Here is a 21,251-nt window from a genome sequence, read left to right as displayed (position 1 = left end):
TATGGCAGTGTGTAAAGAAAAAGCGACACACCAGTTGCATGTTCGCAACAGATGTCGGCTAATAATAACAACAACCTGCTAGCTGCGCCTTTAAGAGGATGAGTGAGTGAGCGAGGAGGAAACCTAATATCTCTCCATATCAAGCGCTCAAGTCTCCATCAATTATAACAGTGAGAGACGAGAACAGGGCGATATCTGAATCTGTTTCAAACTTTACCTGCTTTTTGTTGTTGTTGTTTTGCTGTTTTTTATTTGTTTGTCACGCACACAAGGGATTAAATTACGCATTGCACCTTTAAGAAAGTGTCACCGGGATTATAGAGTTACGCGCGGAGGGGTTTTACGCACCGTCAGTTCCAAGTGAAGGGTCGACCTCCTTCGACTGCGCTTATCGCTCTTCTTGTCGCTATCTCTTCTTGGCTGGTTGTGCCACCACCGGGGAGCCTCCACACCGCGAGACATGGCCGAGACAGCACCAGTTAAACAAGGGGTCACCGCCGGTAAACTCGCCAGCAACGTCCAGAAGCGGCTCACCAGAGCGCAGGAAAAGGTGCTGTAACTTTTCACTCACTCAGCTGATCGGCCAGGGGATCTAGGTTCGCATAGCATGGCATGGCATCGGGACACTGTGTCCTACTGTGAAACCTAATCCTTCAACTTTTTACCTGCAAAAACGACTCATTTACGCATTAATAATGACGCAGTGAGGGTTTAGGTCACCTGTCAATCAATGGATTTAAATATCGTGGCAATACAATCATTTTAAAGGTTTATTTTAAGTCAAATTAACCTTAGATGTGTGGGGTCAACCTTGTGACATTTAACCAAACCAGCGCAAAATTCATTTTGACAACAAGGGTTCTCCGTAAACACTGACACCACCTTTAAGCTGATAATTAGGGAATTTTAAAATTACATTTCATTAACCCCTTTTCAAATAAAGGTGGTTTGGTGGGAGGTGATTAAGTTTCAAATTAAAAATAATTTAGCAGCCATACCAAACAAACCCATTGAACTAACATAAAGTGCTTTAATGGATATGATTATGAAATAGGTTGTGTGGTTCAAAGTGTGGAAAAAACTCTGAGCAAATAGTTTAATCATAATTTAATCATATATTGGGCGTACTAGCTTGTTATAGTATTACAATCAGTTACAACTTACTTACTGTACAATATAACAAAAAGAAGAAGTCATTAAATGTATCCAAAGTCAGTCAGTTTTGAATAAAAGTTCAAAGTTTTTCATCAAATAAGTATAAGGTGATTTTCAAAATGAAAGTCTAAGAGTAGAGTTCCACTTTGAGATCAGATGGAGCAGCAAAGTAAGGCTGTATAACATCTTTACAAGTCCAGCAAAATACTGAAGTTTAGGAACATATTTTGCATTCTAAGCTGTAGTAAAAAGTAGGTATCTAAAGTAAAAGGTAAGCAATGTTCGCTTGGAGTTTTTTTTAAACTTTTATATCAGTTTAAAAAGCAAATGAAGTAGCCTAATGTAAAGCAAAATTGCAGGGTATTTTAGAGACAAAAAGAATATCATATTGAATGGCGACAATACCATGTTTGTGATAAAGCTATAGTGCATTATTTCTGTTGCCCCCATGAGGAATTATGAGTAATTACAACAACACTGTCTGTTGGTGAATCAACACGACGTAAGCCTTCAGTGATCGCACATGGATTTTATACCTTCCGCTGTATGTCCAGTTTGTATCCTAGCAGTAGAATCAACAACTAAAAAATGTCTTGGACTCTTCTTGGGATTTTTTTTTGAGCTCCTGCACCAGTGTGGGGGGAGGAGGGGGGGGGGGGGGGTTGTAAATGCTGCCGTACTGAGAAATACAGAGAGAGTTTTGTGGAGCTGATGGTCCTAATAAACTTTCTTTCGACACATTTGGCGTTGGCTTGAATGTAACCGACATTCATTTATATGATAAAGTTACACACTGTAGCTTTAAGTCACATTTAAAGGTTAGGCTCTTATTTGCAAACTAACCTGTGACTCGAGAGTATAAAACAAGATATGCATTGGATGGAAGCTCAGAATGAAACCTGACCAACAGTCTGTGTCCAGCTCTCTGAGTTATTATTGTCTGGCCTAATCACTGTCGTTGCTTAAGCCTGTCGAGGTTTTACACACTAATCACCTCAGTGCAACACCACGAGCGCTGTCAGTCACATTTCACTATCCAGACACTTATTGTTGTCTGTTTGATTGTGTTTAAGACCATGACACTGCAGGCAAAAACAGTGTTTCAAAACTAGATGTTGGATAAATCAAAAAAATATGTAAAGGTCTTCGAAATGCATTAATTGCATGTTTTTAAGAAGAAAATGTATCACAAATCAGATAATTAACAACATAAGAACCAATCCTTCTGTAATAACCTTCAGAATAGTGCTGAGAATGATAATGGAAAGTTTAGTTCATGTTAAAGATTGTTGTGTTGGAGAAAATATACAGACCCAAACGGACAAGGTATAGCAAAACATTTTGGACCTTTTGATTTATACTAGTATGAGAGAAGACATGTTAGGGAAGCAAAATAGACAGAAGTTTCATAATTGATCAGTATTGAAAAACACATTGTTTGTGCCTGCTGTGTCTCACCTTAAATAAAGTTTTGAATGTTTGTGCCCAGATGAAATAAACAGGATTAACAGAAGTGTTAATCAGTGATTTTCAGAAGCTTTTGACAGAGCCAGGCTAGCAGTAACCCCCTACTTTCAGTCATTATGCTAAGCTAAACTAAGCTAGGCTAACAGGAGTGTTTTACTGCTTGGGCCCGATCGATCATTTCAGCAGGTCTTGAATGAACTTTAAATGTAGCAGCTGCAGCTCTCTCTCTCTGTGTCCCGCGTTCCTTCACTGCCCATGTGAGAGCCGATCCGTGGCAGGTCACTCACTGCCAAGCTCCACACTTTAAAGGTGGAGTCAGCGATTCTGTAGAATGCTTGTTGTAAAAATTATCAAAATATGTCCTCATGATCCACTACCACTCCGTAATTTGTGAGCTAAAACTTTTTTTGCATGTTAATACACAACCTAGGCTCTGTAAACTGGTATGTAAACAAATAAACAAAAGGAAAAGGGCTACCATAGCTAGCAACATGCCTGTCTACAGAACCTGAGCTGTGTGTGTATTAACATTGGCTTTCTTTTCCAGCACACACACAGTACGGACACATAGCCAACACATTAATGCATTTATAATTATAATCAAATAATGCAATATAAGTTAAGGATGTAGTGAGTCAGATCAACGGCGCGACTTCTCAAAAATCTTTCTTGTGTTTCTTAAGTTGGATAATCGGAGAGTTTGAATTATTCTTGACACATTATTTTTAAATACCGAAGATGTATTTCTGAGCCAGAGAATAACTGTACCATTGACCAATCAGGAAAGAAGAATAAGTTTGTTATAGAATACATTGAAAAATATTGCACCTAATTTTTTGTATTTTGAAAACCCAAGCAACCAAAAACAACTGAATATATTGAGGGTTGAGTCAGCGATGATGGGGAAATCTTGCTGTCAAAATCAGTGAATATCTCCTCACAATATGCTACCTTGTGGGCTACCTGCCTGTACTGTGTCAGCGCTGAAAATGAAACCAGCGTTCAATCACAGCCTAGGCTCTGTAAACGGGCATGTTGTTAACTGCGGTTGGCCCGCTTCGTTAACTTACCCATTTACAGAGCCTATACTGTGTATCAACACTGAATTTATTTTTCAGCACACACACAGTACGTACAGGTGATCGTGAGGAGATATTGACGGATTTTGACAACAAGCTTTCTCCAAGGAGGAGAATCTAGTGTTGCTTAAATTGCTTTTTGGCTTTGGCCCACATTAAAAACCCTTGAAATCCAGGAATTGCTCAAAGAGAATGTCAGGTTACTTCTCTTTCATTGATATTTATCTTAAAGAAATTGACCTGCAGAACGTAGAAACGTATATATTGAAGTCTTCAGTTTTTCAGTCTGTGGCATTAGTGTGTAGCCTGTGTGTGTGTGTGTGTGTGTGTGTGTGTGTGTGTGTGTGTGTGTGTGTGTGTGTGTGTGTGTGTGTGTGTGTGTGTGTGTGTGTGTGTGTGTGTGTGTGTGTGTGTGTGTGTGTGTGTGTGTGTGTGTGTGTGTGTGTGTGTGTGTGTGTGTGTGTGTGTGTGTGTGTGTGTGTGTGTGTGTGTGTGTGTGTGTGTGTGTGTGTGTGTGTGTGTGTGTGTGTGTGTGTGTGTGTGTGTGAGAGACTTTGAGGCGGTAGATACTGAGCGTTGAGTTTGGGCGTAAAGAGGGAGGTCAGAGTATCATCTTCCCTGCGAGGCCTTAGGAGGGGAGGCTTCAGCTGTCCGTCTGCTGGCAGCGTGCCGCCTAGAGCTCCACACCCACTCACTGTCTGGCATCCGGCCCCAACAGGAAGAGGTTAAAATATTATAAGTTATAATGTTATTAGCATCAAGATTGGTTCCTCTCAAGTCCAGACACTGCAGGTGAAAAGGGTCACATTTTTTAACTTATAGATATCATCATTACACTTTGCTATAGTTGATTACTGACATTAAAATAATATTTTTTTGTAGGCCCATGAATAGATATCAAAATTGGACAAAATCTAACTAATAATGTGCGAACTTGCATCTCTTTAAACATCTTAAATCTACATGTTGTTGGATAAAGCATTTTTTTATGTGTGCATGTTTTTAAGAACAAAATGTTGGTTATCTTAAATCAGACAATATAATATAAACGAGCTCAACCTTAAACATCTACAGCATAAGAAATGACACATAAGCCTGCCCTACACTATATAATGCAGCAGGAAGATTCATCCAGGATCATCAGATAGAATAGGAAAATATGAGGGCTTTTACTTTGAAAATACCTGCACACTCTGACTTTGGTAAGGTTTTAAAATCAAGCCTTTATGCTTTGAACATATTTTATTTTTCTGTTGATTCTGACCAGCTGATTAATAATAATAATAATAATAATCATAATCTTGATCCTGTCCCGGTGTCACAGCGGTTGTCATAGTGATGTAATGTCACCGGTCATGAGGTGGTCAGCTGTGCAACCGCAAAGCATGCTGGGAAAAATGTTTCTGCAGTGGAATCCGGATGAGTGTGGTCAGGGTTAGGGGGAGGTGGGGCCATTTAGACCCAAAGGCAGGACCCTTTGACCCCCCCACATACACACACACACACACACACACACACACACACACACACACACACACACACACACACACCCAGCATCCAAAGAACCAAACTTTAATCACTACTAAAGGAAATACTTAGGTCCTTTTAAAGGTGGAGTCAGTGATTCTGACGCTTGTTGTCAAAATCAGTGAATATCTCCTCAAAATCGATACCTGACCCCACTGTGTGCGTGCTGAAAAAAATCCAGTTTATACACAGCCTAGGCTCTGTAAACTGGCATGTTGCTAGCTACGGTGGGCCCCCTTTGTTTACATGCCAGTTTACAGAGCCTAGGCTGTGTGTTATTAACATTTTTCCCCCAGCACACACACAGTACGGAGAGTAAACGGATCATGAGGAGGTATTCGGTGATTTTGAAAAAAAGTGATTTTGACACCAAGCATTCTCCAGAATCACTGACTCCACTTTTGATGCAGTAAACGTACCAATAACACACTCTTCCGTTGTTTTTTCTTACTAAAATGTCCTTTATTAGTTATTAAAGCAACACCGTTTGCAATTAACTTTCTGTCAATTAATTTACCACTATTTTCTGCTGTATTTATAGAAACTTTTGGGGAGCTTAATTAAAAATCTTGTTCAGTAACTTGAATCCAAAATTATCAAACCTTCACACCTGTCCCTCCCAGAACTCCCAGCATGCTTCACTGCTCTGTGTGTGTGTGTGTGTGTGTGTGTGTGTGTGTGTGTGTGTGTGTGTGTGTGTGTGTGTGTGTGTGTGTGTGTGTGTGTGTGTGTGTGTGTGTGTGTGTGTGTGTGTGTGTGTGTGTGTGTGTGTGTGTGTGTGTGTGTGTGTGTGTGTGTGTGTGTGTGTGAGAGAGAAGGGGGGTGTATCTATCTATATCCTCCTCATCATCACTCTTAATACCCCACAAACCGCCTGTGTGTGTATTTTTGTGAGCTTGAAATTGAACACCGGGGGGGTATGAACACACACAGTGACACACACACACACACACACACACATTGACAGACAGACATACACAGTGGTGAAGTATGTCTCATTATACAGTACCTGCCTTCACTCACAGTATGTACAGTAAGTGTAGTAAGTGACTGCATTGTGTGGTCATGTGATCTTTTCAGACTTAATACTAATTATAACCTTTATTTCTGTACCACAAATGTATGCGTCGCTCCACTACATTTATCTGACAGCTTTCGTTACTACTTTAATTATTACTCATTTCACGGCACAACCAGTACATTTACAGTGATGCTTAACTAACGGTGTGTGTGTGTGTGTGTGTGTGTGTGTGTGTGTGTGTGTGTGTGTCTTTGTGTCTTTGCCAGTGTGTGTGTGTGTGTGTCTTTGTGTCTTTGCCAGTGTGTGTGTGTGTGTGTGTGTGTGTGTGTGTGTGTGTGTGTGTGTGTGTGTGTGTGTGTGTGGGGAACTCCCCGCATAGTGTATGTTGGTCACAGGATTATGGCGGCAGGTGCTACTGCTGTTGTTGCTCTCAGTCAGATCAGATTAGCTGGTGACCTTGTCTCACTCACAACTAAACAACGTGTAGACATTCATTATTTCTCCTTAATTCACTGACATTTACGTTTGAATGAATATGAAATTTGACAATATCTCACTAATAACAAATGGATTTGCATCTCTTTATAAAAAAGAAATCTAGATGTCGTAAAGCATTTTATTTTGTGTGCAAACTATAGGTTATCTTAAATCAGACACTGTCATATAAATGAGCTCAACCTTAAACATCTACAGTTAGAAAATGACACATACACATAAATGCAGAAGGAAGACTTTACTTTGACTTTACTTACTGAATAATTACTTCTTCTATGATAATATTCTATAACACGTTTTATGATGCCGAAGCGGAAATTATCTACTTTTCTTCTTAAAAACTCTATTGAAGGGGAGAAATATCCCCTATATATACCCCCCTACAATCTATGCCTATCTTACACACACACACATTTATGATTATTAGTGTGCATGTATGTGGGGTGCTTGCCTCAAGCTATTTGCTGAAGGTATCAGGATCTTCTCGTGTCATGGTACTGTGCTTTTGTTGCATATTCTCAATCAATCAAATTAAAGGTGCACTGTGTAGAATTTTTGGGCATTTTTCATAAAAGACCTGGTAGAAATGGAATATAATATTCATAAGTATGTTTTCATTAGTGGGTAATCACTTGAAAATAAGAGTTTTTTTGTTCTTGTTTCTTTTCGCGATCCAAGTTACAGTGAATCTTGGTATTAGGCCAATTCGTCAACAATATTTTTTTTATTTTCCCTAAAAATTCTGAATTAATTTTCTTCTAAACGTGTTGGAGATGAGTAAGGAGAGACACGCTGAGCTAGTGAGTCAGTGGTGGAGGATGACATCAGGTCACTGGGGCTTCGACCTTTGACCTAAAGATACAGAAATAAGACCTTAAAAGATATGTTTGTTCTTGTTGCAGTTTTTTGTTAGCCTGGTTCTACAAGACCATCGTACTTCATTTCATTTGTACAGAAGGTCTGGAATCGCTCAATTGACAAACGTTAACTCACTTGAAGGCGGGTGTCTGTTGAAGTTTAAAACTATTGGATCTGCCCAGTGCCACTCTGGATCTGCCAACCAACCATGTCATGCGCCGGCTTCTGAGCCACTCCTTCTGTTCGCTGATTGGACCGGCAGAAATCTGTGCGGAGAAAACCTAAGAATATACCGCACACCCAGACTGACTACTGAAGGGAAATGAAAATTGAGCGGAGGTAGTAGGCGGGCGGTGCCAGGCTAGTTTTTTGTGGTAATTGTGAGCAAAAAACTTTAGGCTTCATTATATCATAATCACTCATAAATGTAACTGTAATCTCAACTCACACACACACATACGCACGCATGAACTCACGTATACACACACACACACACACACACACACACACACACACACACACACACACACACACAGCTGGTGTGAACCGCAGACGTAGCGGAGACACATGGCTTTGACAGGCGCCTGAAAATAGCCTGAAACATGCCTCCAGTTATAGATGTGAACAAAGAATCATGAATGAAATGACACATAGTAACAAGGATGGACAGTTCAATAGATCAATAGATTGGTTAACTCCTGTTTGATCGTCTGCTCCTCTGTCTCTGCAGGTTTTGCAGAAACTCGGCAAAGCTGACGAGACCCGAGATGCAGCCTTCGAGGAAATGGTCGCCAACTTCAACAAGCAGATGGTCAGCAAATATTTTACACTTGACATATTCACAAGTTAAACCTCTTGGAACTTTTATATGTTAATTAAACGGTCTACTTTTTACTCTGATGATCTTAAATTAATTGTAACAGCAAACCAGACCATCGGTGACGAGAATGCTATTTTTATATAGTTATTATTATAAATCGGGTTCCGACATGTTCACATATAAATACATTACCTCATTGCAAGAGACTTTGGATTAACATGTTTTACAGTTTGTTGAATATCTTAAAATAGATCAAATATGTGTTTCGCTATTATTTAAAGAATAGCAGTGAGAAATGACCATATCTTTATCATTTCTTGTTGATATTTTTCTCACTTTTTTCCAGTCTATATCTATCCGTTTGGTTGAGTATTTTATTCTTGCTCTGTGTGTGTGTTCACTCTCTCAGACTGAAGGCACCAAGCTGCAGAGAGACATGAAGGCCTACCTGACAGCAGTGAAGAGTGAGTGTGTGAGAGAAGCTGTGTTGTTGCATTTGGAACATATTGAAGTAATTAGATGCTCATATACGCCCGACTGTAACTGCTGCTTTAACGTGTGTGTGTGTGTGTGTGTGTGTGTGTGTGTGTGTGTGTGTGTGTGTGTGTGTGTGTGTGTGTGTGTGTGTGTGTGTGTGTGTGTGTGTGTGTGTGTGTGTGTGTGTGTGTGTGTGTGTGTGTGTGTGTGTGTGTGTGTGTGTGTGTGTGTGTGTGTGTGTGTGTGTGTGTGTGTGTGTGTGTGTGTGTGTGTGTGTGTGTGTGTGTGTGTGTGTGTGTGTGTGTGTGTGTTGTAGCGATGCACGATGCATCTCGGAGGCTGCAGGACTGTCTGGCAGAGATGTACGAACCTGACTGGTTTGGCAAAGAAGAGATGGACACCATGATGGAGGTGAATCCCTGCGTTCAAATCCCATATTCTTTCTTTTCTCTATTCTACATACTAAAGCTGATCATAACAATAATCTAGTTAGCATGCAGTATGCTACAATCGAGACATACTTTAACTTATTTATTTCATCATAACATGGCTCCTTGAACTTGCCTCTTGCTTATATATCGGTCTCTACGCTGTTTATTTTCACTCGGAGGCTCAGTCCATGTGATGTAACTTCTGCTGCAGTGGATTGTGGGTCAGAACCTCCATAAAGCTGTTGGTTTCCACACTAAAAATCACAACCAATTTTTAATAGGGCATCAGGATATTTTTCAGCATGCTGCATCTGACCACAAGAATTGGGGCAAACTAAATCTTTTTCTACCATAATACATAGCAGGACAGTATGGGAATTGGCACGCTTTCTCTGCATTATCCTTCTTTCCCTACCTACTAAACTACCTAGTACTTTTTCTTTCTCTGCGTGCTAACACTGTTTCTGTTTCCTAACTGCATGCGTCTTTCCCTCCGTCCTGAAGGAGTTGCTAGAGAAGGAGATGGACAATAACTTGGAGGTAAAACGTATAGAGCATCCAGTGTTTCCCTCATGTCACAATTTAAATAACTATTGGATTAAAACAGAGAAATATTACTAGTTAACATAGAAGCTGTAATTATTATGGTTTCCAGTTTGGCTCCATGTGGGAAGCACTGGTTGGTTTTATAGCAGACTAGTTGTAGAAAAAGTCCCCTCCAGTCTCACTTTCATTTTTGTCTATTTAGATTCCATAACATGTCTTCTTTCATATAGTTTAAATCAAAGGTCCAAAATGTACATTCAGGTGTTTATTTGACTAAATCTTGTCGGTTTGTGTCTGTACATTTCTCCTATATAAACATATTTAACGGCCATTACCTCAACATTAGTTTTGTTCAATACATTTAACCAAAAATCTCAACTTCTAAAGCACTTACATCAACTAAACTTTATGATAATTCTGAGCACTATTCCAAAGGCTATTACAGAAAGATTTGTTCTAACATTTTTAATAGTCTGATCTGTGATACATTTTGTTCTTAAAAACATGCAGAAAATGCCTTTTTTAAGACCTACATACATATAGTAACTGTGGCTTTATCCACCATGTAGACATGTATATTCAAATGTACGAATAATTGATTAGATATTACATAATTTTTAAAAATATCTTTTGTGTGACTGTGTGTTTCAGGACACAGACACTCAGTGGTTAGACTACCACCAGAACATCACGGACAAATCTCTGCTCACCATGGACACGTACCTGGCTCAGTTCCCTGATATCAAGGTTTGTGTGTATCTGTCTTTTGTTGCTATTTATATACCGGATGAGTAATATTCGTTATGTATTCAGTCATTATAAAACATCACACATCGTACACGCACTCAACAACAAATAGTGAACAAAAAGCTTGTTTATGCCTATCCTCTATTCTTATCAGTTACATCTAACATCCACAAAATAAAAAGAAAGAAAGAAACCAAGATATAAGTAATACAACAAAGAAATGAATTCCTCAATTTGTAACCCTTAAAAAAATAACATCTCTCTAAAAAAAAAAAGAAAATGAGTTAAGAGGCTCAAACACCAGAGAAACAACATTGTAAGGACATAGTAATATTGATGCAAGACAGAAACAGTCCAGTGATAATGATAGAACGCTGTGTGTTGATGCTACAGGCTCGTATGGCGAAGCGCGATAGAAAGATGGTGGACTTCGACAGCGCCCGACATCACTTCGCTTCCTTACAGAAAGGCAAGAAGAAGGATGAGGCCAAGATCGCCAAGGTAACCACCAGAGTGTGTGTGCGTGTGTGTGTGTGTGTGTGTGTGTGTGTGTGTGTGTGTGTGTGTGTGTGTGTGTGTGTGTGTGTGTGTGTGTGTGTGTGTGTGTGTGTGTGTGTGTGTGTGTGTGTGTGTGTGTGTGTGTGTGTGTGTGTGTGTGTGTGTGTGTGTGTGTGTGTGTGTGTGTGTGTGTGCGCGCGTGTGTGTGTGTGTTCACGCGCGTGTGTGGTGTGTGTTTATGGTGTGTATGCTTGCGTGGATGTGCATAACACGACTGTGCTACTTAAATTTGTGAGCGAAATAACACTTGTTCTGTTTGGTTAAAAGTGATTGATTGTCTTAATTGCTAAATGCTAATTAACATGTCTGCGTTTGTCTTGTACTGTTGTTGTTTGCTGTCTGTCTGTGGTTCCCTCTCTGGCTGTGTTTCTCTTGCATGCCGTGTGCGGTCACTAGCAAACCGCCCTGTTGGAGATGGCGGCTCCCAGCTGGGCTCAGGGTTTGATATCAGCCCACCAAGTGGCTCAGACTAACCTCTCACACAACCAGGTGAAACTCTGGTTCTTCACTGACTCACATAACTTCTCCTCAACCCCAAATCTGTTAGCCTGCTCTAGTCTCTGCATAGGCTCTCTACATGTGATCCACACGTCATGTATGTCAGGGCGAGAGCAGGTGAATAGGGCAACATTTTAGGTTATATGTATTAACATCAAACTTTGCCAGTTGATTACTTTTATCAAAACAATTATTTTTTTGTATTACAACCCTTTCATAAATGTTTTGGTGTACTGTATATTCAAATTTGGTAATATCTAACTAATCATGCATTCATTTGCATGTCTTTAAAAAACAAGAATCTAGGTTTTGGATTAGAGTTAAAATCTTTATTTCATTTTCATAACATATTAGTGTCCAAAGATTTTAGAGAAAAGATTCTAGATCATAAATTAGACTTTAAGAACATATGAACAAAGCCTTCTCTAAAAACCTGAGTGCACAGCAACTTGTATTTCAGCCCTCTTTTTATTTATTTTTAATTAACTATGACATATGGCAATATATATCGCATTATGCATTGTAATGTGAGGTCCAATACCCAGCCATATTACAGACCAACAAGTACATGATCATGTGTAGAGAGCCTTGCTATACAGTAACTATAGATCCCCAATCCAAAACACTCTCTACTTTTTGTTTGACATCCATCAGAAGCAACCTCCATTTCTATATTTGTCATTCTCAAACCATCCTCGTGCATTTAGTTATTAAACCCTGTATGTGTTTCTCTGCATGTGCGTGTGCTCAAGAACAACTGTCTCTCTTTTAAACAATTTGCAATAGAAACAGAATACGGATATATTATTGTTCTCTTTGTGTGTGTGTGTGTGTGTGTGTGTGTGTGTGTGTGTGTGTGTGTGTGTGTGTGTGTGTGTGTGTGTGTGTGTGTGTGTGCGTGTGCGTGTGCGTGTGTGTAGGCGGAGGAGGAGCTGGGTCGAGCTCAGAAGATTTTCGAGGAGCTAAACGTGGAGTTACAAGACGAGCTTCCATCACTGTATGAAAAGTAAGACATTTTTATTTTTATTTTTATTTTTTATTTACAAAATCTATAACAAAGACTCGGTCAAAAATGTTTAACGTGTGTGTGTGTGTGTGTGTGTGTGTGTGTGTGTGTGTGTGTGTGTGTGTGTGTGTGTGTGTGTGTGTGTGTGTGTGTGTGTGTGTGTGTGTGTGTGTGTGTGTGTGTGTGTGTGTGTGTGTGTGTGTGTTGCAGTCGTGTTGGCATCTATGTGAACTCGTTCCAGAGTTTGGCAGGTAATCAGGAGAAGTTCCACAAGGAAATGAGCAAGGTAAGAAGTTTCAACTGATAGATAGTGATTGTGATCGGTTGACATATTGATCGTTATATTGATTTATATTTATATTTATATTTGTCCGTGTGTCTCTTCAGCTCAGCCAAAACCTGAACGACATCATGACCAAACTGGACGAGCAGCGGCAGATCAAGTAAGTGACAGTTAATGTTTTCAGTCGAATACTTTTGATTAGAAAGATTTAAAGGTGCAGTGTGTAAAGGGAATTGGTGTGTTTCAAAACAGACTTGGTAGGGGGCGCCCTTAGCTCAGTTGGTAGGGCGTCCCCCCCATGGGCCTCGGCCAGCAGCGGACCCGGGTTCGATTTCAGCCCGCGGTCGTTCTCTGCATGTCACTCCCCTCTCTGCCCCATTTCAACTCTGTCTCTACACTATCAATAAAGCATAAAAATTACCAAAAAATATCTTAAAAAAAACAGACTTGGTAGAAACGGAAGATAATATTCTTCAATATGTTTAATGTTTTAAATTAGTGCATAATCGACTGAAAATAAAGGTAGTTTTTTATGACCATAGAATGAGCCTTTTTATATCTACATAGGAGCGGGCACTGAGGCCCCAATGTGGCACCGCCATGTTTCTACAGTAGCACAGAACGGACAAACTCAATAGCCATACGTTTTTTTATATGGGCGTACTGGTGAAATGCACCTGTTGGAAGATGAAGAAAAAGTACTATAGAATAAATAACTAAATACATCTTCACCTCATCACTTGATATTGTGGACAGACTTGAGGCAGTGGTGGATGATGCCATCTTTAGTAACTAGCTTCTTGTCCTTGAAGGCCATGTAGCTTCTGTAAATACTCCCAAAGTGAGAGGTTCGCAAGGGAGCATTGACATCTAGAATGCCAAAATACACTTTTATTACACACTGTATCTTTAACATCATATTGAACATGAGCGTAATGTCCCTGTCACCGCCCCCTTCTGTAGAAAACATGGTACTGCAGCAGAAAAGACAGGAGAAGAGGCCAAGAGGTAAAAATCTGCTGCATATTAATCCTGGTTTGATCCACACTGACTGAGCATGCAACGCCGGCTGCATCTGATCCCATAAAACTACTAACTGCTTTTGTTTTTGGCAACAAAGGAATTCAACCTACGAGTTAATCCAGTAGATAGAAAGCTAAAGCAGAATACATTTAGTTTATATAGGAACATTACTAACTTTTTTCAAATCAGGGCCAGTTTTAAGAGAGTTGTAGAAAATAATGTTAGAGGGATAAAGCTGTATTTGAGTCTGCAAGCTAGAACAATAATGATACACAAAGGATATATAAAAGCATTTATTTTTATGTTTAATTAATGTGTTTTGGGCCTCTCTAACTGTGTGAAACCTCCTGTATTTGTTGTCATGTGCATGTTCTGATGTTTGAAACGTTCCTTGTGTCACTGGACTAAACCCTATTTTAAGATGCAGTAGATATTTGTTTCAAGCTTACTGTCGCCCTCATGTGGATGGAGCTGAGAACTGCATGTGTACTTTTATATTTCTTCTTTTCATTTTTTCTTCTTTGTGCCCGTTTCCATGTCTGTCCTCTCAGTGAGGAAGCCAACCACAGCGAAGCAGCCAGCGCACCACCGCCAAAGGTAAAAACAAAACACCAGACAACACACTTACAGGTCAATCTCAAACGATTTCAAATACCATGAAAGTTAATTTTTAAAATGTAATTTCATAAAAAAGTGAAAGTTCCATATATTCTAGATTCATTACACATAACGTTATAGCAATATTTGACTTTATATGTAATGAATCTAGAATATATGAAAGTTTCTCTTACACTAAAAAATAACTTTTCCATGATATATTATGTTTTTTATGTATGTATGTAGTCCCAGTAAAACAGCTGATCATATCCACATGAATGTATGAATTATATCTGGTTGCTGGAGTTACAACATGAGCGTGACGATATACGAAGCAGCTTCACCGTTCAAAGCACAAAAACACAATGAGAAGAGACCGACAAAAAACCAACAAAGAAGACGAAGAAACTCTGGACTGAAGGCTCATTATGCTTCAGAGGACGACCTCATCTAACCAGCGTCTAGAACCCTCAGTGTGTGTACTAACGTGTCTCCCTCACTGCTCTCTGCATGGCCTTTGTGTGTGTGTGTGTGTGTGTGTGTGTGTGCCTTTGTGTGTCTCTGTGTCTGTGTTTGTGTGTGCGTGTGTCTCTCTGTGTCTGTCTGTCTGTCTACGTGTGCGTGCGTGTGCATGTGTGTGTCTCTGTGTGTGTGTGAGTGTGTGTGTGTGTGTGTGTGTGTGTGTCTGTGCCTGTGTGTGTGTGTGGTTTGGATTAACCCTTGCTGGTGGTGCCGAGGCCCGGCCCTCCACCCGGCCCTCCTCCCGGCCGGCCTCCCCCCCGACCCTCTCCGTCTCCGGACCTGAGGCAGCAGGTCGACCCGGAGGACGAAGCTTTGGAGCCGCCGGCCGCTAACACAGAGTCTACTAACACAACCACAACACAACAGGTCAGGAAGATTATTAATTAATCACATGTGTATATATTATTGTTTAGTTTTGTGGTATTTATTCTACTTACCTGCCCAGGGAGTGGACTACTGGTGGGAAATAGCAATTTGCTAAAACCTGGTTCACTACATCTCTCCTTGCTTTAAACAAGGTTCATGTTTCTATTGTACATTGTCCCTGTTCTAATAAAGTTACATTACATTATTCTACCTCTAAATATGTATGATTGTAACTACAGGCTGCTTCAAACAGGACGTTCAGTTAGACTCACTGGCTTATTTAAATCTTAGCCCAATATTTGCTCAATAAATACGAATATCAATAAGCCTATGCCTAATAGTAATAGTAAAACTTATTAGCAGTAACCTAACCTAACCTGAATGTACACATGTGTGTGTGGATGTGTGTATGAAGCAGTGTGAGCCCTCGTCGGGGCTAAACCTGCTGGATTGGGATGTGGAGGTTTTACAGCCAGTCACATTCACAGCTCCTGAGGTGGGTGTGGTTTAAAGTCGGAGCGTGGTGGAGTTCTGAATTTCAAGACTGTGTTCCATGCAGTTCTTTAAAAAAACCTGTTAACTTTACATATTTATAACTGACCTGACCCTCTCAGAAAGGTTTTTGAAAACTCTTGCAAAAAACTAAAGTATGGTCAGTATTTCAAGTTTAAAATGTGGGGGTTTGAATCCCAAAAGGGAAGTTTCTGTATCAGAATTTACAGTTACACTTTGAGTTTTAAAGGTGCAATGTGTAATATCGCAATATTTTTGCGACATCTAGTGGTAATATTCCAGATGTCAACGCTCCCTTGCTAACCCCTCTCTTTGAGAGAATTTACAGAAGCTATGGTGGCCTTCAAGGACAAGAAGATAGTTACTAAAGATGGACTGTAGAAACGTGGCGGTCCCAGCACCCCGATCCCATGTAGATATAAAAAATATATGTCAATTCCCTTTACACACTGCACCTTTAAGGCCATAAAAGGTTTTTAAGACTCTTTCTGAACTGTTCAGTTTCAAACAGTTAAACACCCTACACATGGGAGGCCAATATCAAATGTTAGGCTGCATGTAAACACATTCTGTCACTTGGGGCTGAGGAAATATGTGTGTGTGTTTCTGCATGGTTTTGTGTGTGCATTCCCACTCAGCATCACTTTGCATGCAAATGTTTGCTCATCTTAATATGCATTAACTGATCAGATTCCAGGTTCAGATTAAAAGCATAAAATAAATCTGCAAAAATGAAGAAGAAGGAAATTCACATGTGCTTTCTAAATTTTTTTAATCTCGTTATCTTGTCTCTTAATGCCAAACGGAAGGCGCCATCTTGGGACTCATGGGTAAGCGTGGGTTCCTATGCTCTTCAATTATCTCTCATTTATTTATAATGATACAAAGATACAAAGCAGCGTTTTTCAAACCTCTCTGGAGTTTCCTGTACATTTTAGGGGTGCATTCCAATCCCCATACTTCCCTGCTATTAGTAGAAATATTGCAGAAAAAGATTTGGGATGTCCCAATACATGTGGTCAGATGCAATTTGCCGAAAAAATTACCCGGATGTCCTACTACATCTGGGTGTGATTTTTAGGTGCAGACCAGCATCCCTGTGTTCCAAATCGCGTACTCTTTCTTGTTACAACACTGCATACTACAGCGGACCATAAAAAGTATGTAGATAGCATGCAATAATTGGGACATAGTTTAGCTTATTTATTTCAACCTAACATGGCTTCTTGAACTTGAGTTGACTTTTTTGAATTAGCTGTTGGAGCAGGGACAGATCTAAAACTTGACGGACAAGTGTTTCTCCAGAGAGGGTTTAGAAACGCTGATATAAAGCAAAGCTGAGGTATACCGACTCAGTAACTAGTTTGCCTTCATCGGAAAACTACACAGCTACTCTTCTTTCTATATTTATCTCGTATTAACAGTGGCATAACTCAACAACTACATCTTTTTTCATCAAATCCTCCTTCCTTTCCTTTGTGATACCAACACAAACCCGGGTCGTTACCTTGACTACTCCCTTGCCCCAAATTGCCAACCCGAACCCAACTGCTCATCCACTTTCCTTGCTCATTCCTCCCGTCGGTCCAAACCCTTACCGCAAATTCCCACAATCCTACACAACCCTTGAACCTATCAGCAAGCAGAGCAGGAACCACCCACTCAAGACGCCGACCAGTACCCAGCCGAGGCCCCTGTTGACTGGAGTTATGATGAGAGCAACACCCACAGCTCCACACAGCCCGGTTGGGATGAAGCGGAAACAAATGACGGAGGAGTTTACGCAGCTCAGTCGTACACAGAGCCCAACTGGGACGACCAAGGGGCCCAAACGGGACAGGACAGCGACTGGGGCGATGCTGCTGACGCCCAGGTAGGGTCAGGGCAGGTGGTTTGACCTTAGAGCGGTCTTTAAGAGATCTGGCCTAGAGGAAGAGGGGCCGACTAGTAACCATGAGGTCGCTGGTTGGATCCCCGGCACCGGACAGGATAGTGTTAGTAGAGAAAGTAGTGGTGGCTGCTATTACATCCACGGAGCCCACCATCTCTACCATTGTGTCCTTGAGCAAGGCACTTAACCCCAAACTGCTCCAGGGGCACTGTACTATGGCTCACCCTGCGCTCTGATCCCCTCCGAAGTGTGGTAACTTGAGAGGGGATATACAAAAAGATGAATTTCAATGTGCCTTGTGTAAATTGACCAAGAAGGAAACTTAACTCAACTTACGAGATCACAGCCCGGAATACAAGGATCCCTCAAATCCTGGTGAAACAAATCCCACAATTTCCCATCTTCTTTCTTTCTTCTTTACTTTCTTTCTTCCCTAATCTTTCTACTTCTTTGAGCTCTTTTTGATACTTCAGACTTTTTTCATTCCTTAATTCCTGACAATTACATTGACCTTTAGCTATAGGTGCTTCTCAATCAATCTGAATATTATTGAAAAGTTCATATATTCTAGATTCATTACAATGAAGTGTAAGGATTGTAGAATATATCGTACTACACTTTTCAGAAGGTCGACATTGAACCATTGTCCATGATATTAAAACGTAGTGTGATGCATGCATTCAGTATTCTCCCTAATAAACCCGTTTTCTGCTTGTTGTTCGGTTCAGAGTGCGGCGGTGACCAACGGCTCAGATGGAGATATGCCTCCTGGATTCCTCTACAAGGTCAGTCAGTCCACACTGGTCTGAATAATCACGTGCACTTTTTAATTAGATTCTGCTGATCGGATATATATATTAAGATATTCCTTGCATTCTAATCTGTAACTTTTTATTTGCTTTCTTGTCTTTTAAATGCAATGTCTTCAGAGTTTTTACAATTTGTTTGCCTTGTTCACTCATTGTTTACATTGTTCTTAAATGTAATTTAAATATATACATATTTTTAATTTATTTGTGTGTGTGCGTGTGTGTGTGTCTGTCTGTCTGTCCGCGTGTGTGTGTGCGTGTGCGTGTGCGTGTGTGTGTGTGTGTGTGTGTGTGTGTGTGTGTGTGTGTGTGTGTGTGTGTGTGTGTGTGTGTGTGTGTGTGTGTGTGTGTGTGTGTGTGTGTGTGTGTGTGTGTGTGTGTGTGTGTGTGTGTGTGTGTGTGTGTGTGTGTGTGTGTGTGTGTGTGTGTGTGTGTGTGTCCTCCAGGTCAAAGCGATACATGATTACTCTGCCACTGACGGCGATGAGCTGGAGCTGAAGATGGGAGACATGGTGCTGGTTATGGCCTTTGACACCCCAGATGAACAAGTAACTTTTAGTTTATCTTTTATATCAAATTGGTGTGTGTGTGTGTGTGTGTGTGTGTTCACTCTTTTATCTCAAGTAATGTCATGATTTCTCCAATCAAACTTAATAAATATTGTGTCTGTGTGCAGGACGATGGCTGGCTGATGGGTGTCAAGGAGCCTCACTGGCTTCAGAACAAAGATATTTCAATCAAAGGTGTTTTCCCTGAGAATTTTACTGAAAAGGTTTGAGGTTCAAGTCACACAAACAAAGATTCTTAGCACTGAACTCCTCTGATATTTTATCTGTTAATAAAGACACGGTCGAATCATCTCCAAATGTCTATTTACACACCAAAATGTATCGGTGCGTTATTGCAAATGTGCACAGAAATACAAGTTCATCTCAATGGCTACGAAACCAAATGATTTGTAATTTTTCGTCAAAGCATTTACACAAAACAAACTGAATGTTAAAGTTGAACGTTGATGAAGAAGTGTGTTTTAAACCCGACTCGCTGCCTTGTGGTAAATGATGCACGACCATCTCAAATGTTTTAATTAAATTATACACTGAAAAATTAAACTTATTAATTTGTTTTTGTTTTCATTTCTTATTCATAAATAAATTATATATTTTCTCTGCACTCAAGTGAAACACAAAACAATGTGGTGATATTTTAAAAGGAGAAATAAGTCATGGCTGTACTGTATGAATGTCAAACTATTTTCTGTTGTTTTTTTGTCAACTGGTTTTTGCAAAATTGTATGTTTGGAAATCTGCTGTTCCAGAAACCGGCTTCATTGGCCTGTGTCTGTCACTATGTCATTTAGGCCATATCCACACGCACACGGGTATTTTCGTAACTACAGCTTTTTCTGTGCGGGAAACCAGATGTTTTGATGAATGCACTTGGCAATTGTTATCTTTTGAGCATGCGCCGCCCCACGCTCAAGAAGACGCTCACTGTGCATGCTCACAATGTTCTACTACGGTGTTTGAATTGACACATTATCGCCACCCACTGCTCTGGCATGATAACTTAGAGTTTTTAATTGTTTTTTGCATTGTTGTGTGTAATGAGAAATATTCTAAAACACTGTTATGTGTATGGGAATTTACTGCTGAAGGACGAGGGGAGAAATGCGTTTTTTTAATATCCGCGCACGTGTGGGCATGTCTCTAAATCTATAGTTTTCTCGGGCTTGTAGGATCATCAAAGGGAACAGTAGTTTTTCACTTGTTTTATTGGCCATTTTGAGGACATGACTTGACGTGTGGCTTACATTTTCTAATGCACAGACAGTGTTATCTTGATTTTGAATAATATTTTCCTTGATGGATGAAATGCAAAACCTTACCTTTCAAACTCCGCTGCTGATTTTTCTTTCCTTCATCGTCTTTAGTTACCACCATTTCTGACTTTAGCACATGTTAAGATGTCATATACTTTAAGCCAAGAGGTATGAAATTTTACTCCTTACAATAGGAATAGCTACGACTGTGCAGACATATTTTCTGTTTGCATTTTTTCTACCAGTTAAATCAGGTTTAGAGTACATTCTTTGAGCCCATGGAGTCCACAACTGCTATACAAGCAGCTAAATGAGAGACTGAGGCTTAAGCATTTCAAATGTTAACCTTTGTCTAATCTCCAAAGTAGTTTTGACCAAATATCTTTAAGAAACAAAAGTTAAACCCATAAAAAAGCCATTTTTACATTGTGTGAAATCAACTAATTAGGAATTAGTCTGAGTGGTAACTAATGTTGGATCAAATCAGTGTCATTAAAATATGAATGAAACAACTGTCGCGTGTCAATGTGTTATGTGTATTATCTTTTTACTTTGTCCTAAACCTGTTGAGTAAGAGAGGCATTTTACTTATAGGTGGATATCTGACTTTCAAATTCAGTTATTAACATTCAGTCTGTTAGTTGATATTTTCTTCAAGGGTGAAATTAAGTAATTTTTCTTATACTGAAATTACATGCATTACATTATGAGCACAAGCATCATAAAGTGGCACATATCAA

At 40.0% G+C, this 21,251-nt stretch overlaps 1 protein-coding gene across 1 annotated transcript; it reads left to right on the top strand.

Annotated features, from left to right (window-relative positions):
• Positions 1 to 275: 275 nt before the first annotated feature.
• bin1b (bridging integrator 1b) lies at positions 276 to 20,994 on the top strand. Its single transcript, XM_080052824.1, has 14 exons — positions 276 to 550; positions 8,333 to 8,413; positions 8,832 to 8,886; positions 9,216 to 9,310; positions 10,528 to 10,623; positions 11,017 to 11,124; positions 12,600 to 12,685; positions 12,896 to 12,971; positions 13,073 to 13,128; positions 13,932 to 13,976; positions 14,543 to 14,588; positions 18,609 to 18,665; positions 19,136 to 19,237; positions 19,366 to 20,994. The coding sequence occupies exons 1-14, from the start codon at positions 461 to 463 to the stop codon at positions 19,465 to 19,467; spliced, it is 1,095 nt and encodes a 364-aa protein (XP_079908950.1). The 5' UTR covers positions 276 to 460; the 3' UTR covers positions 19,468 to 20,994.
• Positions 20,995 to 21,251: the final 257 nt, after the last annotated feature.

The sequence above is a fragment of the Ammodytes marinus genome (genome assembly GCF_949987685.1).
Source record: "Ammodytes marinus genome assembly, chromosome: 24".
Classification (NCBI taxonomy): Eukaryota; Metazoa; Chordata; class Actinopteri; order Uranoscopiformes; family Ammodytidae; genus Ammodytes; species Ammodytes marinus.
The sequence above is the reverse complement of the archived record's forward strand: the minus strand, read 5'-3'. Positions and strand labels throughout refer to the sequence as shown.